This window comes from Mycteria americana, chromosome 25 (genome assembly GCF_035582795.1).
Source record: "Mycteria americana isolate JAX WOST 10 ecotype Jacksonville Zoo and Gardens chromosome 25, USCA_MyAme_1.0, whole genome shotgun sequence".
NCBI lineage: Eukaryota > Metazoa > Chordata > Aves > Ciconiiformes > Ciconiidae > Mycteria > Mycteria americana.
The window spans coordinates 1,531,407-1,552,695 of record NC_134389.1 but is presented as its reverse complement, the minus strand read 5'-3'; the positions used below and the strand labels follow the sequence as shown (position 1 = coordinate 1,552,695).

Sequence of the window (21,289 nt, the reverse complement as noted above, 5' to 3'; positions counted from 1 at the left end):
CGCGGCGCGGGGCGGAAGTTGCCGTGGCCGCCCCGCGGACTCCATGTCCCGGCGGCCCCCGCGCTGCCGCCATTTCCCGGCGGCCCCCGCGGCGTTGGCGGCGCCAAGATGGCGGCGGGGAGCGGCGGCCCGGCGGCGCGGGAGCTGTTTGCGGAGGGGTTGCTGCAGTTCCTGCGGCCGGCGGTGCGGCAGCTCGACGGACACGTTCACGCCGTCAGGTCCGGGAACGGGGAGAGCGGTTTGGGAAGGAGGGAGGAGGGCCCGGGGCGCCTGAGGGGAACGGCGGGAGCGGGGCTGAGGAGCAGGGAGCGGGGCTGAGGGGGGCTGAGGGGCAGGTACGGCGGGGGGGAGGGGAGCGGGGGCAGTTTTGGGGGGGTGAAGGGCTTTCGGAGCACCTGGGGGAGGTTTAGGGGTGCCTGCGAGGGGTTCGTAGCTGGGCTGAGGGGGCCGCAGGGGTTGGGGCCGCTGGGGGCAAGTCCCCCGGGCCGGGGGGGCTTTAGGGGTGCGTGTGGGGTGGGGGTTAGAGGTGGGGGGAGCACGTAGCTGGGTTGGGGAGAGTTAGGGATGGCTGGGGGGGGGGCAGGTAAGCAGGTGGGTGGGGTGAGCTTGGATTGGGAGGGAGTTAGGGGCAGCTGGGGGTGCAGGTTCCTTGTTGGAGGGGGAGTAGGGGTGGGTTTGGGGCTGGGGGGGGGGGAGCTGTGGGGCTGGGCTCCAGGGTTTTGGCCTGGCCACCGAGCCGTCCCCTCCGCAGGGAGAGCCAGGTGGAGCTGCGGGAGCACATCGACAGCCTGGCCACAGGTGAGACGCGGCGCGGGTCACCTCCGCAGCCTGGCTGTGGGGGCACAGCGGGGTTTGCCCCACGTCCCCCGGGGCTCCGCGGCACCCTGGGCCCGCTCCCACTCTCCGGTCTCTCCCCAGAGCTGTGCCGCATCAACGAGGACCAGAAAGTGGCGCTGGATCTCGATCCCTACGTGAAAAAGCTGCTGAACGCCCGGCGCAGGGTGGTGCTGGTCAACAACATCCTGCAGAATGCCCAGGTCAGCGTGGGGATCCCAGGTGGGGTGGGGGCCGCAGTGTTTTGGGGGATCCCAGCCCCCCCCCTCCCCCCATCCTAATGGCTGCTGCTCCCCCACGCAGGAACGGCTGCGGAGGCTGAACCACAGCGTGGCCAAGGAGACGGTGCGGAGGAAGGCCATGCTGGAGGCGGCGGGTGGCTACCCCCAGGGCCTGCCTGGCAAGTGAGGCCCCCACGGCAGCGCTGGGCCGGATCCGCCTCGCGCCACGGTTGTGCCGACAGCCCTGTGAGCTGGGCCGGAGCAGGAGCGGCCCTGGATGGTGACGGGTGCGACCCCGTAAGGACAGCGAAGGGAACAGTCTGCTGGCAAGGGGAGCAGGTATCCCTGTTTGTAGCAGCGCTCTCCTGAGCGTCCACAGCACGGGACGGGGTGAGAAGTCCTGCACAGTGAGGCCGCAGCTTTTCAGCTGCAGCTGAAGGAACCGGGGGACCCTGAATTGTATTTCCAGATTTGTAGGCACCGTAATAAAAGTGGTCACGTGTTGCTTATGGGCTGGGTGAGGCAGCGTGAGTGCGTAACGCTCCTGCGTCACGGCCGCGGCCTTATGTTGATGTGCCTCGGGGAAAGCAGAACCAGGCAGATGCTGCCAGCAGAGCGAGCAGGTCCGGGTTCAGCATCCCCAGGTGGGGTCCTTCAAGTTCTGGAACCCCCTCCCGCTGCAAGACCTTTTTCTGGCCCCCTTTTATAACGTGCACCTTCTACCTAAACAAACAGGACGCGCTCAAAAGGGGGGAACGCTTTAATGTGTAACTTACAAAAAAACAGATACAAGGGACAGGTCACATCGGCTCGCTGCGTTCACTGAGGATGGGCTCGGACCTCTGCTCGGTCCTTCACGTGCTTCAGCCAGCAGCCCCCGGCGGTGGGGGGTCCCGCTGCAGGGGGAGAGACGGGGAGACACAGGCTGCTGAGGGGGGAGCGCTGCCCTGGGGTGCGGGCAGCCCGGACCACCCCTTCCCCTGCCCGGAGCTGCCTTCTCCCAGGCAGCCGTACTGACAGGCTCTACCTGGGGAAGTCACTCCTGCGTCTCCATGCTTTCCTCCTCCTCGCCTGTAGCGGGTTCTTCCTGATTCTCTTCTTCCTCCTCTTCTTTCTTCTCTGGAGGTTTCTCATAAGCCTTCTCGGAAGGCGTCACTATCACTCCATCCCACGTGGACATTTCGGAAGCCAGGTCTGCAAAAGCGGGGACAGTGAGCAGGCAGCTCACCCCAAGAACGATGGGGGCGGCCTTGGGCAGCGCAAACGAGCCCAAGGACGTGCAGGGGGAAGGGCGGCACGCCACCTCCGCCTCCCCACCGCTCTGGGGTTTAATGAGTCGCTTCTCCTTGGAGCCCTTAACTTTCTCTAGCAACGCAGAAAACCAGTCCCGTTCCCCCACTGAGATGTTGACAGCCTGCGTGGAGGAAGACCCCCCCATTGCACCGACCCCACTTACAGCTGGCGTCGCCCTCTTGGCCGAGGATTTTCCTGTAGCCTCCGTGAGACAGAATCCGGACGAGTGTCTGCGCGGTGTAGCACACCATGTCCTGCGGGGACAAGGAAGAGTCAGAGCACGGACGGATTTAGTCCCTTTTCCCGCAGCAGATGAGGCGGCTCACCTGCTGTTCGAGGGTCATAACTGTGTGGACTCTGAAGTTTCCGCTCTCGCAGGGATCGGTGATACCAACAGATCCAGGGAGGAAGAGCCCAGCGGCCAGGATCTGAAGGCAGCGCCTACAGGACAAAACATTTTTGGTTAAAAACTAGACCATTCCAGCACAGAAACGCAGCCAGGAAGTCTGCAATTAGGACATCTACGTGAGGAGTCTGCTTTGCCTCCAGGTCCCTTCAAGCCCTGAGATGCCACCGCTTTTATTTGATACGTTCAAAACTGAGATGGTACCGGGAATTTATAAATTGAAGTGAAGCAAATGGCAACAGACCTGTAGGCGATGTTGAGAGCCAGGGGCTGCCTGGTGGGGTTGTTCATCACGGCATAGTGCCCCTGAAGAGGTGAAAAAAAGAAAGAGGGAGTTAGGACGAGAGCGGCTTCCCGCAAGGCAAGCGTAAGAATCCCGATTCCCGCTGCGGGAGCTACAAGCGGCTGCTTCATGCTGGAGCTCAGGTACGTGCAGGCAGGTACAAGTTAGCTATGGCACGCTTGGGCACACCATCAGCGTTCCCCCTCGTGCGCTCACCAGCAGGTCCAGAATCCAGGGTGTGAGGGGCTCAAAGCCAGGGAATCGAATTCTCAGGTCTTTCAGCAGCCGGATTAAGACCTTCACCCTGGAGAAGACGGCAGGAGGAGGGTTCGTAACACGTCACGCACCTTCCTGCTGCAGGAACAGCCCTCCTTGCTTTCTCTCTGTAAAGATTATTTCGAGCAGGCCTCAGAGCTGCCGTTCCTGTTTGAGGCCAAACTCACGTGGACTGCGAAGCGTTCTCCTCGAACCAACGAGCGTGTCTGATGGCAGCCAGGGCGCTTTGCAGCACTTTGATGTCCACTGAAAGAAGCAACAGAAATGCCTGGGTTTTTTTTTTCAACCGAAAGGTGAGTCGGTGTGGGGAGGCAGCTGGCTCCCCCCCCACCCCGGTGATGGTTCACGTGCGGGGCAGAGCAAGCCGAGCTCTTACGGTGTAGTTCGGGGTCCAGCTTGCGGAGATTGGGCGGCACCGTGGTGATGAGGATCTTCACCGTCGCGTCGGCCGAGCTGATCTCAAAGCCGGTCTCGTTGGTCAGCATGGTCAGGACTGGGGAGAAAGAACAAGAATCCCTCACGGAGGGGCTGGAGGAATGCACCGGCATCCAGGAACGCAGGAAAGACCACAGATCTCGGCAACGGTGCTGCGACAGCAGGCTGGGCGCCGTCCCCTTCAGACAAACCCCAGAGCTCGAGGGGAAACTGCCTCGCATCAGCCTATGTCCTGCTCGACCCCGTCCCCTCAACCCCCTGCGACGCAGGAGAGCGTCCCACCTTCGCTGGGGTCCTGCGCTCTCAGGCTTTCCACGACTTTGTTTCCCAAGGCTGCCACAGCTTCCACTAGGGAGAAGCAGCAGAAGAGGCAGTTAGAGCCTGGCCGAGCGCCGCGGTTCAGTCAGCAGCGGCGCAGCCGATACTCACGGGTGGGTAAGATTTTCAGAATCACAACCAGATCGGCCACGTTGTGCCCCGTCGTCATGGTGCCCTTCTTGTAGGAACCCACCTGGCGAACCTCCTCGATTTGCTGTTTGAAAGAGCAAACCAAAAATTTGTGAATTTAATGCGTGAGCAAAACAAAAAATTGTGAATTTAATGCGCATGCTACGTTTCTGGGAGTTGGCGTGAACTTTTAATCCACTTGGGGCCAGGTTTTGTTCTAACACCGGCATCCTTTGTGCCGAAGCATCTCCCCAAGTAGCTTTTTTTTCCCCCAACCTCGCCGCTTTTGGACTCACCACTTCAAACGTTCCTGGCGCTACAATTAAATTGTCGATCACGTTGTTTATTTTGGTCACCAGAGAAAGAATGGAAGCCTGGAAAGGAAAGGGAGAGTGGCGGTGTTACCAGTCAGTTGTCCAGTGTGACTTGAAATAATCTGATCTTGCGCAGCGTAATGCGGACAGCCCTGACGCAAGATATATAATAAACAGATAAAAGAAACATATTTAAAAATCGCTGTCCAAGAAACCACCCATATTTCTACTGCAGTGCTGATTTCAAAGAGTAGTTGTTAGTTTTTAGGCGAGTAACGACTACTCCTGGCTATATTCTCTGAAGGATACTCTGGTTTTGCGTCCTCTAACACTGCAGTAACGTCCAGGCAAAGAATTTAAGGCAATTTGCGGCACAAAACCTGTTCAGCGGCAGTCGGAGCGAGGTCCTGGTTTCTCTTCAGCAAGGCTTCACTGAACGCGGTCTCGTCGGCGGCAGGTTTTACGCGGGGGAAAGCCATTTCGCACTGAAACGGGATCAGATATCAGACTGCAACGCCCGACAAAAAGACTTTGGTTGACTTTGGTTCAACCCACTCATCAGCAAAATTTATTCTGCTTTTTTATTCTCCGGCGCTTGTTTCCTTTGCGATTCCCCATCGTGCTCTTCGCTTTTTGCTTTTATAATTTCACTTTCGTGTTATCCCAAGGGAGGGAGAGCAACCCCGTACACTCTCACCGTGCTCCGACAGGAACGGCAGGTCTTCAGAGCCACCAGCGTGCCCGTGCAACTACGGGGGGTGAGACAGGGCAGATCTAATCTACGAGTGGCTCTATCAAGAGGGGTTTTATTAACTATATTACACTCCCTTAAGAATAACGCCCTTTGTATGCAGCCAGCCGGAGCTTTTCAGTTGCTGTGACGGGGTCTGGAAAGCAACTTGTTTGCCCTGGAAGTCATGTGTCTGTAAAGGGCAGATGCTCAGCAGGAGGAGGAAATTATTTCCTCCTGTAAAAGGTGGGAAACGTGTGGCGGTGTTGATCCTTGTGAGGACCAACACGCAAAAGAGCCTGGAGAACGTCTATCTGACAGGTGAGCGACAGCTATCGGAGTAACCCACGGGGTTTGTGTTACAGAGAGCTGACGGAACTGAGGGTCTGGGTGAGTGAGGTGCCTTTAAAAAGCAGAAAAACCTCAATTAAGGCATTTCTTTGTTGCGATTATTACCCAACTGCATCCTAGCCATCCTGTGTGACACGAGGACTCCAAACAACAGAGACGGTAAGATCTATTTCGGGTTAATTACTGAACCAACAGCATTTTCAGTGAGCTCCTTTACGCCAGCTAAGCTAAAAGAAGTTAAACCATCCACCATCCAGCAAAGGAGGTTTTTAAGACAGCATCTTTAAACAAGGAAAAGTCCCGTAGCTGTTGCCTGCAAACAGCCCCGTGGGAGAGGGTTACTCACGACATAGAAATCAAAGGGGATGTGTGGCACAAAGGGCCGGAACCTAAAGGGGGAAAGAAAAAAACAACTTTATTCTCTGTAGCGACGTCTACCCGTTCGCCGCTGTGTTTGTCATCACCGAACACCCCCCCCCCGCTGCCCCCCTCCGTCACCGGTTCGTGGAGGTTTGGTCCCGAGACGCAAGAAAGACCCTACAGAAATAGGAAAGGTTTCTTCATAACCCCCCTAACGATAACTAACCCCCCCCGCCCCGGTGCCACCGGGCAGTGGCCGTACACCGGGGGCTTCCCCGCCGCCCGCAGCGCTGAAAAGCCGGCCCGGAGGGGCCCGCACCCCCCGGCCCCCCCCCCCCCCGCTCTACGCCTCACCGTTATCCTGCGCTACACTGCAAGCTACAGCCCCGGTCCCTGCGCCCCGGCAGCTCGCCCCCGGGGGCGGCCGCAAGCCCACCCCCTAGGCCTGACAGGCTAGAGAGCCACCCTCGCTAAAGCAGAAGCCAGACTCGCCCACTGCCAGGGCCTCCCCTGGAACCAAAGCGTCCGCCACGGCCTCTGCCTCGGTCGCCCCTGCGGAAAAGAGAAGGGAAACGGCGTTAGCGGGCCGGGACGGCGTCCCGGGGGGCCCCCCTCGCCCCGCCGCGGGGATCCCCCTCCCCGCGCAAGGCCCGGGCCCTCCCTGAGGGGCCCCGCGGGCTCCGGCCTCGCAGCGGGGGTGCCCGGGCGTCCCACCCCGCGGGGCGGGGACCCCCGGCCCGGTCCCCGCGCACCTCATGGTTCCGCCGCTCCAACAATGAACGCCGCTGCTGTGGAGACCCCGCCGGGCTGCGCCGCCACAACCTCGCAATAACCTGCTCGCCTATTGGTTCCCGCCCGCCGCGAGTCTGCCCACTGGCAGCACTCCGCTGCAAGCCATTGGTTTAGCTAATCATCAATCTATGGCGGAGGCGGGTGAAAGCGACCAGTCGCGGCGCAGGCCATGCGCGCGCGCTGGGCGGCGGGCGGCCGCTGGAGGGGGTACGAAGTTCATGAATGGAGTGGCTGGTGAGCTCAGTGCGCATGCGCACAGGCTGAATGGGTACGTATAGCGCCGATAGACAGCTTAGCCCAAGCAGCAGAGTGGCGCAGCGGAAGCGTGCTGGGCCCATAACCCAGAGGTCGATGGATCGAAACCATCCTCTGCTAGCGAGCTTTTTTAACCGCCCTCCGCGTGACGTTATTTTCTTCATTAACACTTTAATTAATTACTTTAATTTTTGCCGCCGCCTCTGGCGCTCCCTAATGCTCCTCCCCGACGAGACTGAGCCGCTGCAGCCTTGTCCGGCACGGCGGGGCACAGTGTATCGGGAGCTTCCCGGAACGGCCGGGATCACGCGTGTCCCCGGGAGCCGCGCGTGTCCCCGCAGCGCTGTGCGTGTCCCGGGGCGGGAGTCTCACGCGTGTTCCCGAGCGTTGTGCACGTCCCCGGGAGCCGAGCGTGTCCCCGGAGGGCTGTGCATGTCCCGGGGCGGGGGCGCCGCGCGTGTCCCCGGGAGCCACGCGTGGCTCTGCAACCACGCTTGGCACCAAGCGCTGTGCGTGTCCCCGGAACCACGCGTGGCCCTGGGAGCAGCGCAGCCCCCCGCAGCGGCATCTGTAACCTCCCCGTTCCCCCGCGGCTGCCGTGACCGGGACGCGGGGCAGAAGCTCCCACGGGGGGGGACGGGACACAGGGGGGAGAGGTGCCCGAGCCCCCCACGGACCCCCCCCCCCCTCCGGGACCGCCCGAAGCCCAGCGGGGCGGGGGGGCTCCGTGGGGACGGGGTCCGGGGCCGCAGGGTGTTTCCGCTGATGAGTTTGCCAAGTCTCAGCCCCACACGGGCGATCGTGTCGCGGGGGGGGGTGGCGGGGGGGGGAGAACCCGGGTGGCCGCGGTACCCCGCGACGCGCCGGGACACGCCGTACGGCGTGTCCCGGCGCGTCGCGGGGTACCGCGGCCACCCGCTCCCGGCGTCATCCCACCACCCCACTTCCCACGGGTGGGGATATCCACACCCACCACCGGGCGGCCCCATCCTCCATCCCGGTGGATGCCGTGGGAGTGGGAAGGAAAGAGTTAAGCTCGGTGTGGATGATAACGGCCCTTTGTGTCACGGGGGGGGGGGGGGGGGGGGGAAGGAAGGGCTCAGCCCCGCCGCGGGGGGGGGGGAAAGCCACTCTCCGTGGGCGATGCTGGCGGTGCTGGCCGTGCTCTGCGGCGCGGTGACGGTGGCGGCGACGACGGGGACAACCGCGCTGACTTTAGCGGTGGTGTTACCCGAACGCAACCTCACCTACCCGTGGGCTTGGCCACGAGTGGGACCGGCGGTGCGTTTAGCCGCCGCCGCTGTTAACGCCCGGCCCGATTTATTACCCGGTTTTACCCTACGATGGGTTTTCGGTAGCAGCGAAGATCGACACGGTGTTTGCTCCGAAATGGCCGCGCCGTTGGCCGCCGTCGACCTACGGCTCGCTCATCACCCCGCCGCGTTTTTGGGACCCGGTTGCGTCTATACGGCAGCGCCGGTTGCCCGGTTTACGAGCCACTGGCGGCTTCCACTAGTGACGGCGGGTGCCGAAGCCCACGGCTTCGACGACAAGCGAGAGCAATTCGGGTTGACCACCCGCGCCGGTCCCAGTCACCGCAAACTGGGTGAACTGGGCGTGCAGCTCCATCGTCGTTTCAACTGGACCCGGCGGGCTTTACTGGTTTACTGGGACGAGAAGGTGGACGACCGGCCGTACTTCTTCGCCGCCGAGGGGCTGTACGTCCAGCTGCCCACCCTGCGCAACCTCACCGTCATGGACGTCGTCTTCCGCGACGGCGGCAACTTCTCCTTCATCATCCAGGAGATCAAGCACAAGGGACGCAGTGAGTGCCGGGGGGGGGACGCACACCGGCGGGGGGGTATCGCCGGGCACCGGCACGGGGAGAGAGGACGGGGCCGTGGGGGGGGGATGCCGGTGTGGTGCACGGGTGGGCACGGCTCCACGCGGGCGTACACGGGTGCGCCCGGCTGTACACGGCTGCGCACGGGTGTTCGTGGCAGTCCACGGGTGAGCACGGCTGTGCCTGGGTGTGCACGGCTCTGCACGGGTGAGCACGGCTCTGCACGGCCGCGCACGGGCGTGCTGCGTGACTGCACACGCGTGTGCTGCCCCGGCCCCACGCCCCGGCCGCCCCGGCCCCCCGCCCCGCGCCGTGCCCCACCGGGAGCTGCTGAGCGCGGCCGCCTGCCCCGCTCCCCTCCGTCCCGGTGGCCCGGGCTGGCTCCGTTCCCGTCCCCGTCCCTGCCAGCTGCTCCGGTCGGAGCCATCCTGGGTGGCACCAGGAGAGCGGGTGCCGGCGGGGCCGGCACCGGGTGGGTGGCGTCTGGCCATCCCCGGCCTCGCCATCTTGCTGCTTAGCCTCGGCAGGTGCCGTCTTGGTGCCCCGCGGTCCTGGTGGGTGGCACGGCCGTGCCCTCGTGGGACGGCACTGGCACGGCGACCCTGTGCCAAAGGGGACCGTGGCGGTGGGGCGGGTGGCACCCACCGGGGTCACCACGCCGCCGAGAATCAATCTCTGCCGGCAATCTGGGCCGCAGGGAGGAGGAAACGAGTCGGGAAAACAGGAAACCTCGGCCTGGCGCCCGCGGTGGAGGGCAGAGGCGGGCAGGGCACGGGGGGGCAGGCAGCGGGGTTCAGGACCCCCCGCTACCCGGCAGCCCGCTCGGCCTCCCTCCACCCGCTCGGCGGCACGACCCGGCACGCGTCCCCTCCCGCATCGCGCGTTAACCGGGGACCCCTCGGGATGCCGGGCTGGGGTCTTGCGGTCCCCCCGCGGACGCGGGGTCTTGGGGCGCCGCGAACCATCTCGCCCCGCGCAGTCGTCTACGTGTGCTGCGCCCCGGAGACGCTGCGGGAGCTGATGCTGCAGGCGGGGCGCGAAGGGCTGACCCGCGGCGACTACGCCTTCTTCTACATCGACATCTTCGGGGCCAGCCTGCAGGGCAGCCGCTTCCCCGAGCCCCAGCGGCCCTGGAAGCGGGGGGACCGCCACGACGCCAGCGCCCGGCAAGCCTTCGAGGTGAGCCCGGGGCTCCGCGCGGGCACCCGCCCGCGTGCGCGCACCCCGGCGCGGGGAGCGGGGCTGCGGTGGGTGCCGGAGCTGGCGGGGCAGCCCCTGTCTCCCCCCACTTGCTTCCCGCCGCTCGGCAGCCGCGGAGGAGGAAGGAAATGAGGTTAACGGCCCCAGGTCCCGGCTCCGGCGCTGCCTGGAGCAGACGCTATTAATAGGCGCGGCAGAGAGGCAGGCAGCCCCTGCCCGCAGCCTGCGACCCCCGTCCCTGAGGGGACCGGGCAGGGTCCCCGTCCCCGGGGGGGTCCAGCCAGCCCCGCTGCCAGCCGCTCTCCCCCGTCCCAGGCCGTCACCATCATCACCTACAAGGAGCCCGAAAACCCCGAGTACCGGCCCTTCCTGGCTCGGCTGAAGGAGGAGGCGCTGGCCCACTTCAACTTCTCCATGAAGGACGGCTTGGTGGGACACGGGGGGATGGAGCTGGGAAAGCTGGGGGGCACGGGGCTGCGGGGGCACAGGAGGGAGGTGGGGCTGCCCGGGGATATGGGGTGGAGCTGGGGACACGGGATGGAGCTGGGGACAAGGGGACACGGGATGGAGCTGGGGCTGCTGGGGGACATGGGGTGGAGCTGGGGACAAGGGGACATGGGGTGGAGCTGAGGATAAGGGGACATGGGGTGGAGCTGGGGACAAAGGGACAAGGGGACACGGGATGGAGCTGGGGCTGCTGAGGGACATGGGATGGAGCTGGGGACAAGGGGACATGGGATGGAGCTGGGGACAAGGGGACACGGGATGGAGCTGGGGCTGCTGAGGGACATGGGATGGAGCTGGGGACAAGGGGACATGGGATGGAGCTGGCGACAAGGTGACATGGGGTGGAGCTGGGGCTGCTGGGGGACACGGGATGGAGCTGGGGACAAGGGGACACAGGATGGAGCTGGCGACAAGGTGACATGGGGTGGAGCTGGGGACAAGGTGACATGGGCTGGAGCTGGGGACAAAGGGACAAGGGGACATGGGATGGAGCCAGGGACACAGGATGGAGCCAAGGCTGCTGGGGACAAGGAGCTGCGGGATGACCTGTGGCTGCTGGGGATGAGGGGACAGGGACCCCCAGCTGCGCCCTGTCCCCGAGCCACCTCTGTGCCCCCAGATGAACTTCATCGCGGCCGCCTTCCACGACGGGGTGCTGCTCTACGCCCAGGCCGTCAACGAGACGCTGGCGCGGGGCGGCTCCGTCACCAACGCCTCCGCCATCACCCGCCAGATGTGGAACCGCACCTTCTACGGTGAGCCCCATCTCCGTCCCGTCCCTGTCCCCGTCCCGGCTGGGTGCTGCACCCGCCTGCCCCACTCCCAGGATGATATTTGGGGATCGGAGCCCCCACCCATGGGCTGGGGTCCCCAGAATCCCCCCCAACCCCTCATCCTTTGTCCCCAGGCGTCACCGGCTTCCTGAAGATCGACGAGAACGGGGACCGGGAGAGCGACTACTCCCTGTGGGACATGGACCCCACGCGAGGGGACTTCCAGGTGAGCCCCGGCACAGGGGCAGCCGGTCCCACGGGGCGGCTGGGGGCCTCCTCCCACCCATTTCTTGCCCCCCCCCCTCCAAGATCGTGGCCAACTACAACGGCACCACCAAGAAGATCCAAATGGTGCCGGGGCGTGAGATCCACTGGCCGGGGAACACGGTCCCCTCCGACGTCCCCCCCTGTGGCTTCGATAACAGCAACCCGCTGTGCCGCAAAGGTGAGTGGTGTTGGGGGGGGGGTGACACGACACAAGACCCCCACCTCGGGCACCCGCCAGCCCCTCACCACCCTCCTCTCGCTGTGCAGCCAACCTGTCCACCCTGGAGGTCCTGTCCCTCGTGGTCAGCCTGATCCTCCTGGCCATCACCGTCACCTCCTTCTTCATCTACAGGTGGGGGTGCCAGGGTCGGGGAGGGTGACCCCGAGGCTGCGTCGCTGTCCCCGGAGGCGGGGGGACACGCGTGGGGGGGGGGGTCTCACCCTGCCCTCTCGGCGCAGGAAGCTGCAGCTGGAGAAGGAGCTGGCGGCCGAGCTGTGGCGTATCCGCTGGGAGGACGTGCAGATGAGCAGCCTGGAGAAACACCTCCGGAGCGCGGGCAGCAAGCTCACCCTCTCCCTGGTGAGCACCCATCCCGTCCCCAGCCCTGCTGCGGGGACGGGGACCGGGCTCACCCCACGTCCCTTCCCGCAGAGGGGCTCCAACTACGGCTCGCTGATGACCGCGGAGGGGCAGTTCCAGGTCTACGCCAAGACGGCGTATTACAAGGTACGGGGGTGTGGGAGCGGGGATGGGCACCCACCACCCTGCCGGGCACCCATCACCCCGTGTCTCCCCAGGGGAACCTCGTGGCCGTGAAGCACCTCAACCGCAAGCGCATCGAGCTGACGCGCAAGGTCTTGTTCGAGCTGAAGCACGTAGGTGGACCCCGGCTCGGCGCCGTGCGGTGGGATAGGGGTGCCCAGTCCGGTGTCCCCGGGGTGGGGTGGGACGTGGCGTGAGCCCGGTCCCACACCCTGCTCCACCTTAGATGCGGGATGTCCAAAACGAGCATCTGACGCGCTTCATCGGCGCCTGCACCGACCCCCCGAACATCTGCATCCTGACCGAGTACTGCCCGCGGGGGAGCCTCCAGGTACCGGCAGGGTGCCAGCTCCCAGCAGCCATCTGGGGCTGGAGCCCCTCCCTCCAGTGCCCATCACCTGGCATCGGGGCTGCCCGGTGCCCATCACCCAACGTTGGGGCTGCACGGTGCCCATCACCCAGCATCAGGGCTGCCCAGTGCCCATCACCCAGCGTCGGGGCTGCCCAGTGCCCATCACCCAGCGTCGGGGCTGCCCGGTGCCCATCACCCAACGTTGGGGCTGCCCGGTGCCCATCACCCAGCATCAGGGCTGCCCGGTGCCCATCACCCAACGTCGGGGCTGCCCGGTGCCCATCACCCAACGTCGGGGCTGCCCAGTGCCCATCACCCAAGGTTGGGGCTGCCCGGTGCCCATCACCCAACACTGGGGCTGCCCAGTGCCCATCACCCAACGTTGGGGCTGCCCGGTGCCCATCACCCAACACTGGGGCTGCCCAGTGCCCATCACCCAACGTTGGGGCTGCCCGGTGCCCATCACCCAGCGTCGGGGCTGCACGGTGCCTATCACCCAACGTTGGGGCTGCCCGGTGCCCATCACCCAGCATCAGGGCTGCCCAGTGCCCATCACCCAACGTCGGGGCTGCCCAGTGCCCATCACCCAATGTTGGGGCTGCCCGGTGCCCATCACCCAGCATCAGGGCTGCCCGGTGCCCATCACCCAACGTTGGGGCTGCCCGGTGCCCATCACCCCACGTCGGGGCTGCCCGGTGCCCATCACCCAGCGTCAGGGCTGCCCAGAGCGGCTCTGCCAGTGCCCGGGGTGGGAGGGAGCCGACCGCAGCGGGCAGATGGATGCTGTCCCCCATCCCTCGGGACTGTCCGTGGTGGGGGGACAGTAACGTGACCCTCACGTCCCCAGGACATCCTGGAGAACGAGAGCATCACGTTGGACTGGATGTTCCGCTATTCCCTCACCCATGACATCGTCAAGGTAACGAGCCGGTTCCCACCCCCCGTTCCCATGGAGGGGGGGCGGGGGGGACACAACCAGGTCCCACCGCTCTCTGCCCTGCCAGGGGATGCAGTTCCTGCACAACGGGGTGATCGTCTCTCACGGGAACCTCAAGTCCTCCAACTGCGTGGTGGACAGCCGCTTCGTGCTGAAGATCACAGACTACGGGCTGGAGAGCTTCCGCGTGGCCCCCGACGGCGAGGACTCCCACGCGCTCTTCGCCAGTGAGCCCCGTGCCCGTCCTTAACCCCCTCCCCCACCCGGAGGAGCCCCTGCCCGGGGTCCCTGCCTGGCCTGAGCCCCCTCCCTGGTTCCACAGAGAAGCTGTGGACGGCGCCCGAGCTGCTGCGGATGGAGTCGCCGCCAGCCCGCGGCACGCAGAAGGGCGACATTTACAGTTTCGGCATCATCCTGCAAGAGATCGCCCTGCGCAACGGCGTCTTCTACGTGGAGGGGCTGGACCTGAGCCCCAAAGGTGAGCAGGAATGCTGGGGTGATGGTGCCAGGGACCTGTTGATGGGTGCTTGGACCAGCTGATGGGTGCTTGGACCAGATGATGGGTGCTTGGACCTGCTGTGATGGGTGGTTGGACCAGCTGATGGGTGCTTGGACCAGCTGATGGGTGCTTGGACCTGCTGTGATGGGTGGTTGGACCAGCTGATGGATGCTTGGACCAGCTGATGGGTGCTTGGACCTGCTGTGATGGGTGGTTGGACCAGCTGATGGATGCTTGGACCAGCTGATGGGTGCTTGGACCTGCTGTGATGGGTGTTTAGCCTTGCTGATGGGTTGTTGGACCTGCTGTGGTGGGTTCTTGGACCTGCTGATGGGTTATTGGACCAGCTGAAGGGTGCTTGGACCTGTGGATGGGTTCTTGGCCCCACTGATGGGTGCTTGGACCTGCTGTGATGGGTGGTTGGACCAGCTGATGGATGCTTGGACCAGCTGATGGGTGCTTGGACCTGCTGTGATGGGTGGTTGGACCAGCTGATGGGTGCTTGGACCAGCTGATGGGTGCTTGGCCCTGCTGATGGGTGTTGGACCAGCTGATGGGTGCTTAGCCCTGCTATGATGGGTGTTTAGCCTTGCTGATGGGTTGTTGGACCTGCTGTGGTGGGTTCTTGGACCTGCTGATGGGTTATTGGACCAGCTGAAGGGTGCTTGGACCTGCGGATGGGTTCTTGGCCCCACTGATGGGTGCTTGGACCTGCTGTGATGGGTGCTTGGACCAGCTGATGGGTGCTTGGACCAGCTGATGGGTGCTTAGCCCTGCTGATGGGTTGTTGGACCAGCTGATGGGTGCTTGACCCTACTGATGGGTGCTTAGACCTGCTGTGATGGGTGCTTGGCCCCCACTGATGGGTGGTTGGACCTTCTGTGATGGGTTCTTGGACCTGCTGATGGGTGGTTGACATCGCTGATGGGTGGTTGGACCCACTGGTGGGTGGCTGGACCTGCTGGTGGGTGCTTGAACCAGCTGATGGTTCTTGGACCAGCTGATGCGTGGTTGGCCTTACTTGATGGGTGCTTGGACATGCTGTGATGGGTGCTTGGAACCGCTGATGGGTGCTTGGACCTGCTGATGGGTGCTTGGACCTGCTGATGGGAGGTTGGACCTGCTGATGGATGCTTGGACCTGCTGATGGGAGGTTGGACCTACTGATGGATGCTTGGACCTGCTGATGGGCGGTTGGACCTGCTGATGGATGCTTGGACCTGCTGATGGGCGGTTGGACCTGCTGATGGATGCTTGGACCTGCTGATGGGCGGTTGGACCTACTGATGGATGCTTGGACCTGCTGATGGGCGGTTGGACCTACTGATGGATGCTTGGACCTGCTGATGGGTGTTTGGACTCGCTGATGGGTGCTTGACCCCGCAGAGATCATTGAGCGGGTGAAGAGCGGGGAGCGTCCCAGCTTCCGCCCCTCGGCCAACGTGGGGTGCCACATGGAGGAGCTGGGCCAGCTGATGCAGCACTGCTGGGCCGAGGACGTCCTGGAGCGCCCCGACTTCAACCAGATCAAGGTCCAGCTCCGCAAGTTCAACAGGTACCTCTGCCTCCCCCAGCCCCGTGGGTGACGGATGACCCCGAAAAGGGTCCCCAGGTGGGTGCTCACCCCCTGCCCGCAGGGAGAGCAGCAGCAACATCCTGGACAACCTGCTGTCGCGCATGGAGCAGTACGCCAACAACCTGGAGGAGCTGGTGGAGGAGCGAACCCAAGCCTACCTGGAGGAGAAGCGCAAGGCTGAGGCTCTTCTCTACCAGATCCTGCCCCAGTGAGCACCGGGGGGGACCCCGGCCCTCTGTGCACCCCCCACCCAACCCGGGGCACCCCGGGGCACCACACCAGCATCTCCTGCCCGCCCCGGGCTGGGGTCCCCCGTGGATGCCCTGCATGGCTGGGCATGCTCGGAGGGGCTGGGGACACCGAGGACGCCCACATGGCTTGGTGCTGGGGGTGTTTGGAGGGGCTGGGGACCCCCTGAGGACCCCAAGGACCCCCATGTTGCTTGGGGCTGGGGATGCTTGGAGGGGCTGGGGACCCCAAGGACCCCCACGTGGCTTTGGGCTGGAGGTGTTTGGAGGAACTGGGGACCCCTCCCCAAACTGCTGCATGGCTCGGGGTGCCTGAAGGGGCTGGGGACCCCCCCGGCGTGGTTTAGGGCTGAGGGTGCTTGGAGGGCTGAAGGCCCCAAGGACCCCCACCATGGCTCTTTGGGGTTTGGGGTGGCTAAAGGGGCCAGGGATGACCCCAGACCCCCAGCACAGTTTGGGGGTGGGGGTCCTCGGAGGGGCGAGGGACAACCCCGTCCCCCCGTTATGGCTCAGGGCTGGGGGGTCTTCAGAGGGCTGGAGACCCCAAGGACCCCCCCGGCACGGCTGGAGGCCGGGGAGGCCGTGCCCCCAGGAGGGGTTGGGGGGCTGTGCCCCCCCCCCCCCCTCACCCACCCCCTGCACCCCCAGCTCGGTGGCAGAGCAGCTGAAGCGGGGGGAGACGGTGCAGGCGGAGGCCTTCGACAGCGTCACCATCTACTTCAGCGACATCGTGGGCTTCACGGCGCTGTCGGCCGAGAGCACCCCCATGCAGGTGGTGACGCTGCTCAACGACCTCTACACCTGCTTCGACGCCATCATCGACAACTTCGATGTCTACAAGGTGAGGACACGCGTGCGCACGCCCGAACACGCGTGCACCATCATCCCGGACGCGGCGGTCACGCTGGACACCCCAGAGCCGGGGTGTCGCGCCCACGGCGTGTCCCCAGCAGTGGCCCGTGTCCCCCCGTACCCAGGTGGAGACAATCGGGGACGCCTACATGGTGGTGTCGGGGCTGCCGGTGCGCAACGGGAAGCTGCACGCCCGTGAGGTGGCCCGCATGGCCCTGGCGCTGCTGGACGCCGTCCGCTCCTTCCGCATCCGCCACCGGCCGCAGCAGCAGCTCAAGCTGCGCATCGGCATCCACACGGGTCAGCGGGGACGGGGACGAGGCATCCGTATGGGTCAGCAGGGACGGGGACAGGGGCGGGGACATGGCACCCAGGTGGGTCAGCGGGGGACGGGGACATCCCATGGGTCAGTGAGGATGGGGACACGGCAACTGGCACCCACGTGGGTCAGCAGGGATGGGGATGGGGACATGGCACCCACGTGGGTCAGTGGGGACAGGGACATGACACCCACATGGGTCAGCAGGGATGGGGACATGGCACCCACGTGGGTCAGCAGGGATGGGGACAGGGACATGGCACCCCCATGGATCAGCAGGGATGGGGATGGGGACATGGCACCCATGTGGGTCAGCAGGGATGGGGATGGGGACATGGCACCCCCATGGGTCAGCAGGGATGGGGACAGGGACATGGCACCCATGTGGGTCAGCAGGGATGGGGATGGGGACATGGCACCCCCATGGGTCAGCAGGGATGGGGACAGGGACATGGCACCCACGTGGGTCAGCAGGCATGGGGACATGGCACCCACGTGGGTCAGCAGGGATGGGGACATGGCACCCACATGGGTCAGCAGGGACGGGGACAGGGACATGGCACCCACGTGGGTCAGCTGGGATGAGGACAGGGACATGGCAGCCATACGGGTCAGCGGGGATGGGGACAGGGACATGGCACCCACGTGGGTCAGCAGGGATGGGGATGGGGACATGGCACCCATGTGGGTCAGCGGGGACAGGGACATGGCACCCACGTGGGTCAGCAGGGATGGGGACATGGCACCCTATGGCTCAGTGGGGATGGGGACATGGCACCCACATGGGTTCATGGGTGAGGGGACATGGCACCCCCACGGCTCTGTGGGGTGGGGGGACACGGCACTCACATGGACCAGCAGGGATGGGGGGGACAGGGCACCCAGCCCCCCCATTGACCCCAGGGACAGGGGAGGGGACACTGGCACCCAGGGGACAGTGGGGCCACCAGGGCTGGGAGGGGAGTCCCCAGCAAGGGGGGCCGGGCCGGGGCGCGGGGGCTGCCGGGGGGGGGGCTCACTGGGTGTCCCACAGGACCCGTCTGCGCCGGCGTCGTGGGTCTCAAAATGCCCCGGTACTGCCTCTTCGGGGACACGGTGAACACCGCCTCGCGCATGGAGTCCAACGGGGAAGGTGAGGGGCTGGGCTGGGCACCCGTGGGTGCTGACGGGGCCGTGTCTGGGCTGGGCACCCATGGGTGCTGACGGGGCTGCCTCCCGCCAGCCCTGAAGATCCACATCTCGGCGGTGACCAAGGCCGTGCTGGAGGAATTCGGTTGCTTCGAGCTGGAGCTGCGGGGTGACGTGGAGATGAAGGTGAGCCCCCCAACAGCCCCCCAACAGCCCCAGCCCCCCGCTGGCTGCCCCAGTGGGGTCCCCCCAGCTGGGTCCCCCCTCTGCATCCTCATCCCGCAGCCCCGCTGGAGCAATGGGCCCCCCCTGCACCCCAACCCTTGGGGCAATGGGCACCTCCCGCACCCCAACCCTTGGGGCAATGGGCCCCCCCTGCACCCCAACCCCTGGGGCAATGGGCACCTCCCGCACCCCAACCCCTGTGGCAATGGGCCCCCCCTGCACCCCAATCCTTGGGGCAATGGGCACCCCCTGCACCCCAAACCCTTGGGGCAATGGGCCCCCCCTGCACCCCAACCCCTGGGGCAACGGGCACCTCCCGCACCCCAACCCTTGGGGCAATGGGCCCCCCCTGCACCCCAAACCCTGTGGCAATGGGCCCCCCCTGCACCCCAACCCCTGGGGCAATGGACACCCTCTGCACCCCAACCCTTGGGGCAATGGGCCCCCCCTGCACCCCAACCCCTGGGGCAATGGGCCCCCCCTGCACCCCAAACCCCTGGAGCAATGGGCACCCCCTGCACCCCAACCCCTGGGGCAATGGGCCCCCCCTGCACCCCAAACCCCTGGAGCAATGGGCACCCCCTGCACCCCAACCCCTGGGGCAATGGGCACCTCCCGCACCCCAATCCTTGGGGCAATGGGCCCCCCCTGCACCCCAATCCTTGGGGCAACGGGCCCCCCCTGCACCCCAAACCCTGGGGCAATGGGCACTCTCTGCACCCCAAACCCTTGGGGCACTGGGCCCCCCCTGCACCCCAACCCCTGGGGCCATGGGCCCCCCCTGCACCCCTTCACCCCGCCCCCCTCTCCGCAGGGCAAGGGCAAGCTGAGGACGTACTGGCTGCTGGGGGAGCGCGGGGGCAGCACCCGGGGCTGACCCCTCCAGCGGCACCCGGGGCCCGCGGGGCCATTCCGGCACCGCCGCCAAGGGCCCCCCCGGGCCGGGGCCAGGCGGGGGGCACCGCCAGCGGCTGGGGGCTGGGAGCACCCCCCGGCTTCACCGTGCTCCCCAAGCCGAACCCCAAACTGTTCCCGGGGGGGACGGGACACCCCCATCCCCGAGCAGCCCCGTGGCCTGACCCTGGCACGGGCACCGGCAGAGGAGCGGGGCCGAGGCCGGTGGGGGGACATGGGGGGCCATGGGGGGACGGGGACACCCCCGGACCCCGGGCGGGGGTCACTAGAGCTCTAATTTTTGTAATAAAGCTGGTGTGTACGCGCTCGCCGTGGGTCTCGGTGGGGTCCCCCTGCACCCCACATCGGGTGTCCCCATGCACCCTGGTCCCAGCGGGGCATTGGGTGGTCCCGGGGGTCTCCCCGAGCGGCAGCAGCCTCACAGCGGCCCAAGCCCCCTGCAAGGAGGGGGGGGCTCCGGGGGGCTTTGCGAGAAGGGGGGGGGTTGTGGGGGGGTCGTTTCAGGGGGGCTCTGCGAGGCCAGAGGAGCCGGGACGGGGCGGCTGTGCGAGGCAGCGCGGGGCAGGGGGCTGGGGGGTCCCGAGGGCAGGGGACTGGGGGGGCTGCCCAAGGGGGGGGCGTGGGGGGGGCCCGGCGATGCGCGCCCCGGGGGGGCCTCGAGGTTCCCGAGTGGAGTCCGGGAGACCCGCGGGTGCCCGACCGTGCACGCCCCGGGGGGTCCCGAGATTCCCGGGGGGGTTCCCAGCCATGCCCGACCCGGGGGGGTCCCGAGATTCCCGGGGGAGCCCGGCCGTGCCCGACCGGGGGGGTCCCGAGATTCCCGGGGGGTCCCAGCCATGCCCGACCCGGGGGGGTCCCGAGATTCCCGGGGGGGCCCGGCCGTGCCCGACCGGGGGGGTCCCGAGATTCCCGGGGGGTCCCAGCCATGCCCGACCCGGGGGGGTCCCGAGATTCCCGGGGTGGGTCCCAGCCATGCCCGACCGGGGGGGGTCCCGAGATTCCCGGGGGGTCCCAGCCATGCCCGACCCGGGGGGGTCCCGAGATTCCCGGGGGGGCCCGGCCGTGCCCGACCGGGGGGGTCCCGAGATTCCCGGGGGGTCCCAGCCATGCCCGACCGGGGGGGTCCCGAGATTCCCGGGGGGTCCCAGCCATGCCCGACCGGGGGGGTCCCGAGATTCCCGGGGGGGCCCGGCCGTGCCCGACCCGGGGGGGTCCCGAGATTCCCGGGGGGGCCCGGCCGTGCCCGACTCGGGGGGGTCCCGAGATTCCCGGGGGGTCCCAGCCATGCCCGACCGGGGGGGTCCCGGGGGGTCTCGGCCGCCTTCGGGAGCCGGAGGGCGGAGCGTCCGCCTGAGGCAGGCCCCGCCCCCGCCGCCCCATTGGCCGAGCAGCCCGCCTTGGCCCCGCCCTCCAGGCCTGCTACCCGCGCTGTCACTCCGAGCCGTGTCGCTGCTGCCATTGGTCAGAGGACGGGAGGGGCGGGCGCTTCCGGCCGCCCTGTGCTTCCTCTTCCCCCCGGGCCCTCCCGTCCCTCTCCCAGTGACTTCCGGTCGGCGGCGCTGGGCGGGGGGTGCGGAGCCGCCGCTCCCCTCCCCCCGGCACCGAGACCCCCGCCCCGCCGCCCGGCGGAGCCCCCCCCCCGCCCCGGCGGCAGCCGCAGCGCCCGCCCGGCCCTGCCCCGCACCGCGCCGGGGGACCTGTCACCCTCCCGGCCACCCCCCGCGGCGGGGCCCCCCCGGGACTCCCCCTCTCCACAGGCCTCCCCCGGGGGCCTCCCTCCCCACAGGCCTCCTCTGGCACGGCCGACGGGGACCCCCTCCCCGCCCCGGGACCCCGCTCCCCGCAGCCCCCCGGGATCCCTCCACGGCCCCCTCCCGCCCCCCAGCAC

At 66.4% G+C, this 21,289-nt stretch overlaps 3 protein-coding genes and 1 non-coding gene across 5 annotated transcripts; 3 read left to right on the top strand and 1 right to left on the bottom strand.

The window, feature by feature from the left end:
• Positions 1–58: 58 nt before the first annotated feature.
• On the top strand, positions 59–1,564 carry SNAPIN (SNAP associated protein). The gene is made up of 4 exons (XM_075524758.1): positions 59–218; positions 752–798; positions 919–1,037; positions 1,138–1,564. Exons 1-4 carry the CDS (start codon positions 109–111, stop codon positions 1,240–1,242), a joined length of 381 nt encoding a protein of 126 aa, XP_075380873.1. The 5' UTR covers positions 59–108; the 3' UTR covers positions 1,243–1,564.
• Positions 1,565–1,797: 233 nt separating this feature from the next.
• On the bottom strand, positions 1,798–6,796 carry ILF2 (interleukin enhancer binding factor 2). Of its 2 annotated transcripts, none has more exons than XM_075524757.1 (15): positions 6,703–6,796; positions 6,463–6,502; positions 5,937–5,981; positions 4,890–4,994; positions 4,492–4,569; positions 4,178–4,280; positions 4,031–4,096; positions 3,690–3,806; positions 3,481–3,559; positions 3,254–3,341; positions 2,999–3,060; positions 2,675–2,789; positions 2,512–2,602; positions 2,083–2,249; positions 1,798–1,951 (listed from the first exon to the last, which is right to left on the bottom strand). In XM_075524757.1, exons 1-14 carry the CDS (start codon positions 6,705–6,707, stop codon positions 2,092–2,094), a joined length of 1,152 nt encoding a protein of 383 aa, XP_075380872.1. In that variant the 5' UTR covers positions 6,708–6,796; the 3' UTR covers positions 1,798–1,951; positions 2,083–2,091. The 2 variants fall into 2 exon arrangements, with proteins under 2 accessions (XP_075380872.1, XP_075380871.1); XM_075524756.1 differs by having other exon boundaries at positions 5,937–5,979; positions 6,443–6,502; positions 6,703–6,783.
• A 249-nt stretch (positions 6,797–7,045) lies between these two features.
• TRNAM-CAU (transfer RNA methionine (anticodon CAU)) lies at positions 7,046–7,117 on the top strand. Its single transcript has one exon. It is a non-coding gene; the product is annotated as a tRNA-Met (tRNA).
• Positions 7,118–8,140: 1,023 nt separating this feature from the next.
• On the top strand, positions 8,141–19,580 carry NPR1 (natriuretic peptide receptor 1). The gene is made up of 21 exons (XM_075525119.1): positions 8,141–8,822; positions 9,820–10,019; positions 10,356–10,469; positions 11,167–11,302; positions 11,455–11,546; positions 11,630–11,765; positions 11,855–11,939; positions 12,047–12,167; positions 12,240–12,314; positions 12,386–12,463; positions 12,577–12,681; positions 13,550–13,621; positions 13,707–13,866; positions 13,962–14,117; positions 15,525–15,693; positions 15,776–15,922; positions 16,611–16,803; positions 16,940–17,114; positions 18,167–18,265; positions 18,356–18,447; positions 19,301–19,580. The coding sequence occupies exons 1-21, from the start codon at positions 8,141–8,143 to the stop codon at positions 19,361–19,363; spliced, it is 3,150 nt and encodes a 1,049-aa protein (XP_075381234.1). The 3' UTR covers positions 19,364–19,580.
• The last annotated feature ends 1,709 nt before the right edge of the window (positions 19,581–21,289 follow it).

Bases quoted from the DNA above. Each gene is read 5' to 3' on its own strand.
- SNAPIN (XM_075524758.1), top strand. From the start codon at position 109: ATGGCGGCGGGGAGCGGCGGCCCGGCGGCGCGGGAGCTGTTTGCGGAG. The intron at 799-918 runs GTGAGACGCGGC...GTCTCTCCCCAG, and splicing joins CATCGACAGCCTGGCCACAG to AGCTGTGCCGCATCAACGAG. The intron at 1,038-1,137 runs GTCAGCGTGGGG...TCCCCCACGCAG, and splicing joins ACATCCTGCAGAATGCCCAG to GAACGGCTGCGGAGGCTGAA.
- ILF2 (XM_075524756.1), bottom strand. The intron at 3,807-4,030 runs GTGGGACGCTCT...CTTTCTCCCCAG, and splicing joins AGCGCAGGACCCCAGCGAAG to TCCTGACCATGCTGACCAAC. The intron at 2,603-2,674 runs GTGAGCCGCCTC...TTGTCCCCGCAG, and splicing joins TTATGACCCTCGAACAGCAG to GACATGGTGTGCTACACCGC.
- NPR1 (XM_075525119.1), top strand. From the start codon at position 8,141: ATGCTGGCGGTGCTGGCCGTGCTCTGCGGCGCGGTGACGGTGGCGGCG. The intron at 12,168-12,239 runs GTGAGCACCCAT...CCCTTCCCGCAG, and splicing joins GCAAGCTCACCCTCTCCCTG to AGGGGCTCCAACTACGGCTC. The intron at 12,315-12,385 runs GTACGGGGGTGT...GTGTCTCCCCAG, and splicing joins CCAAGACGGCGTATTACAAG to GGGAACCTCGTGGCCGTGAA.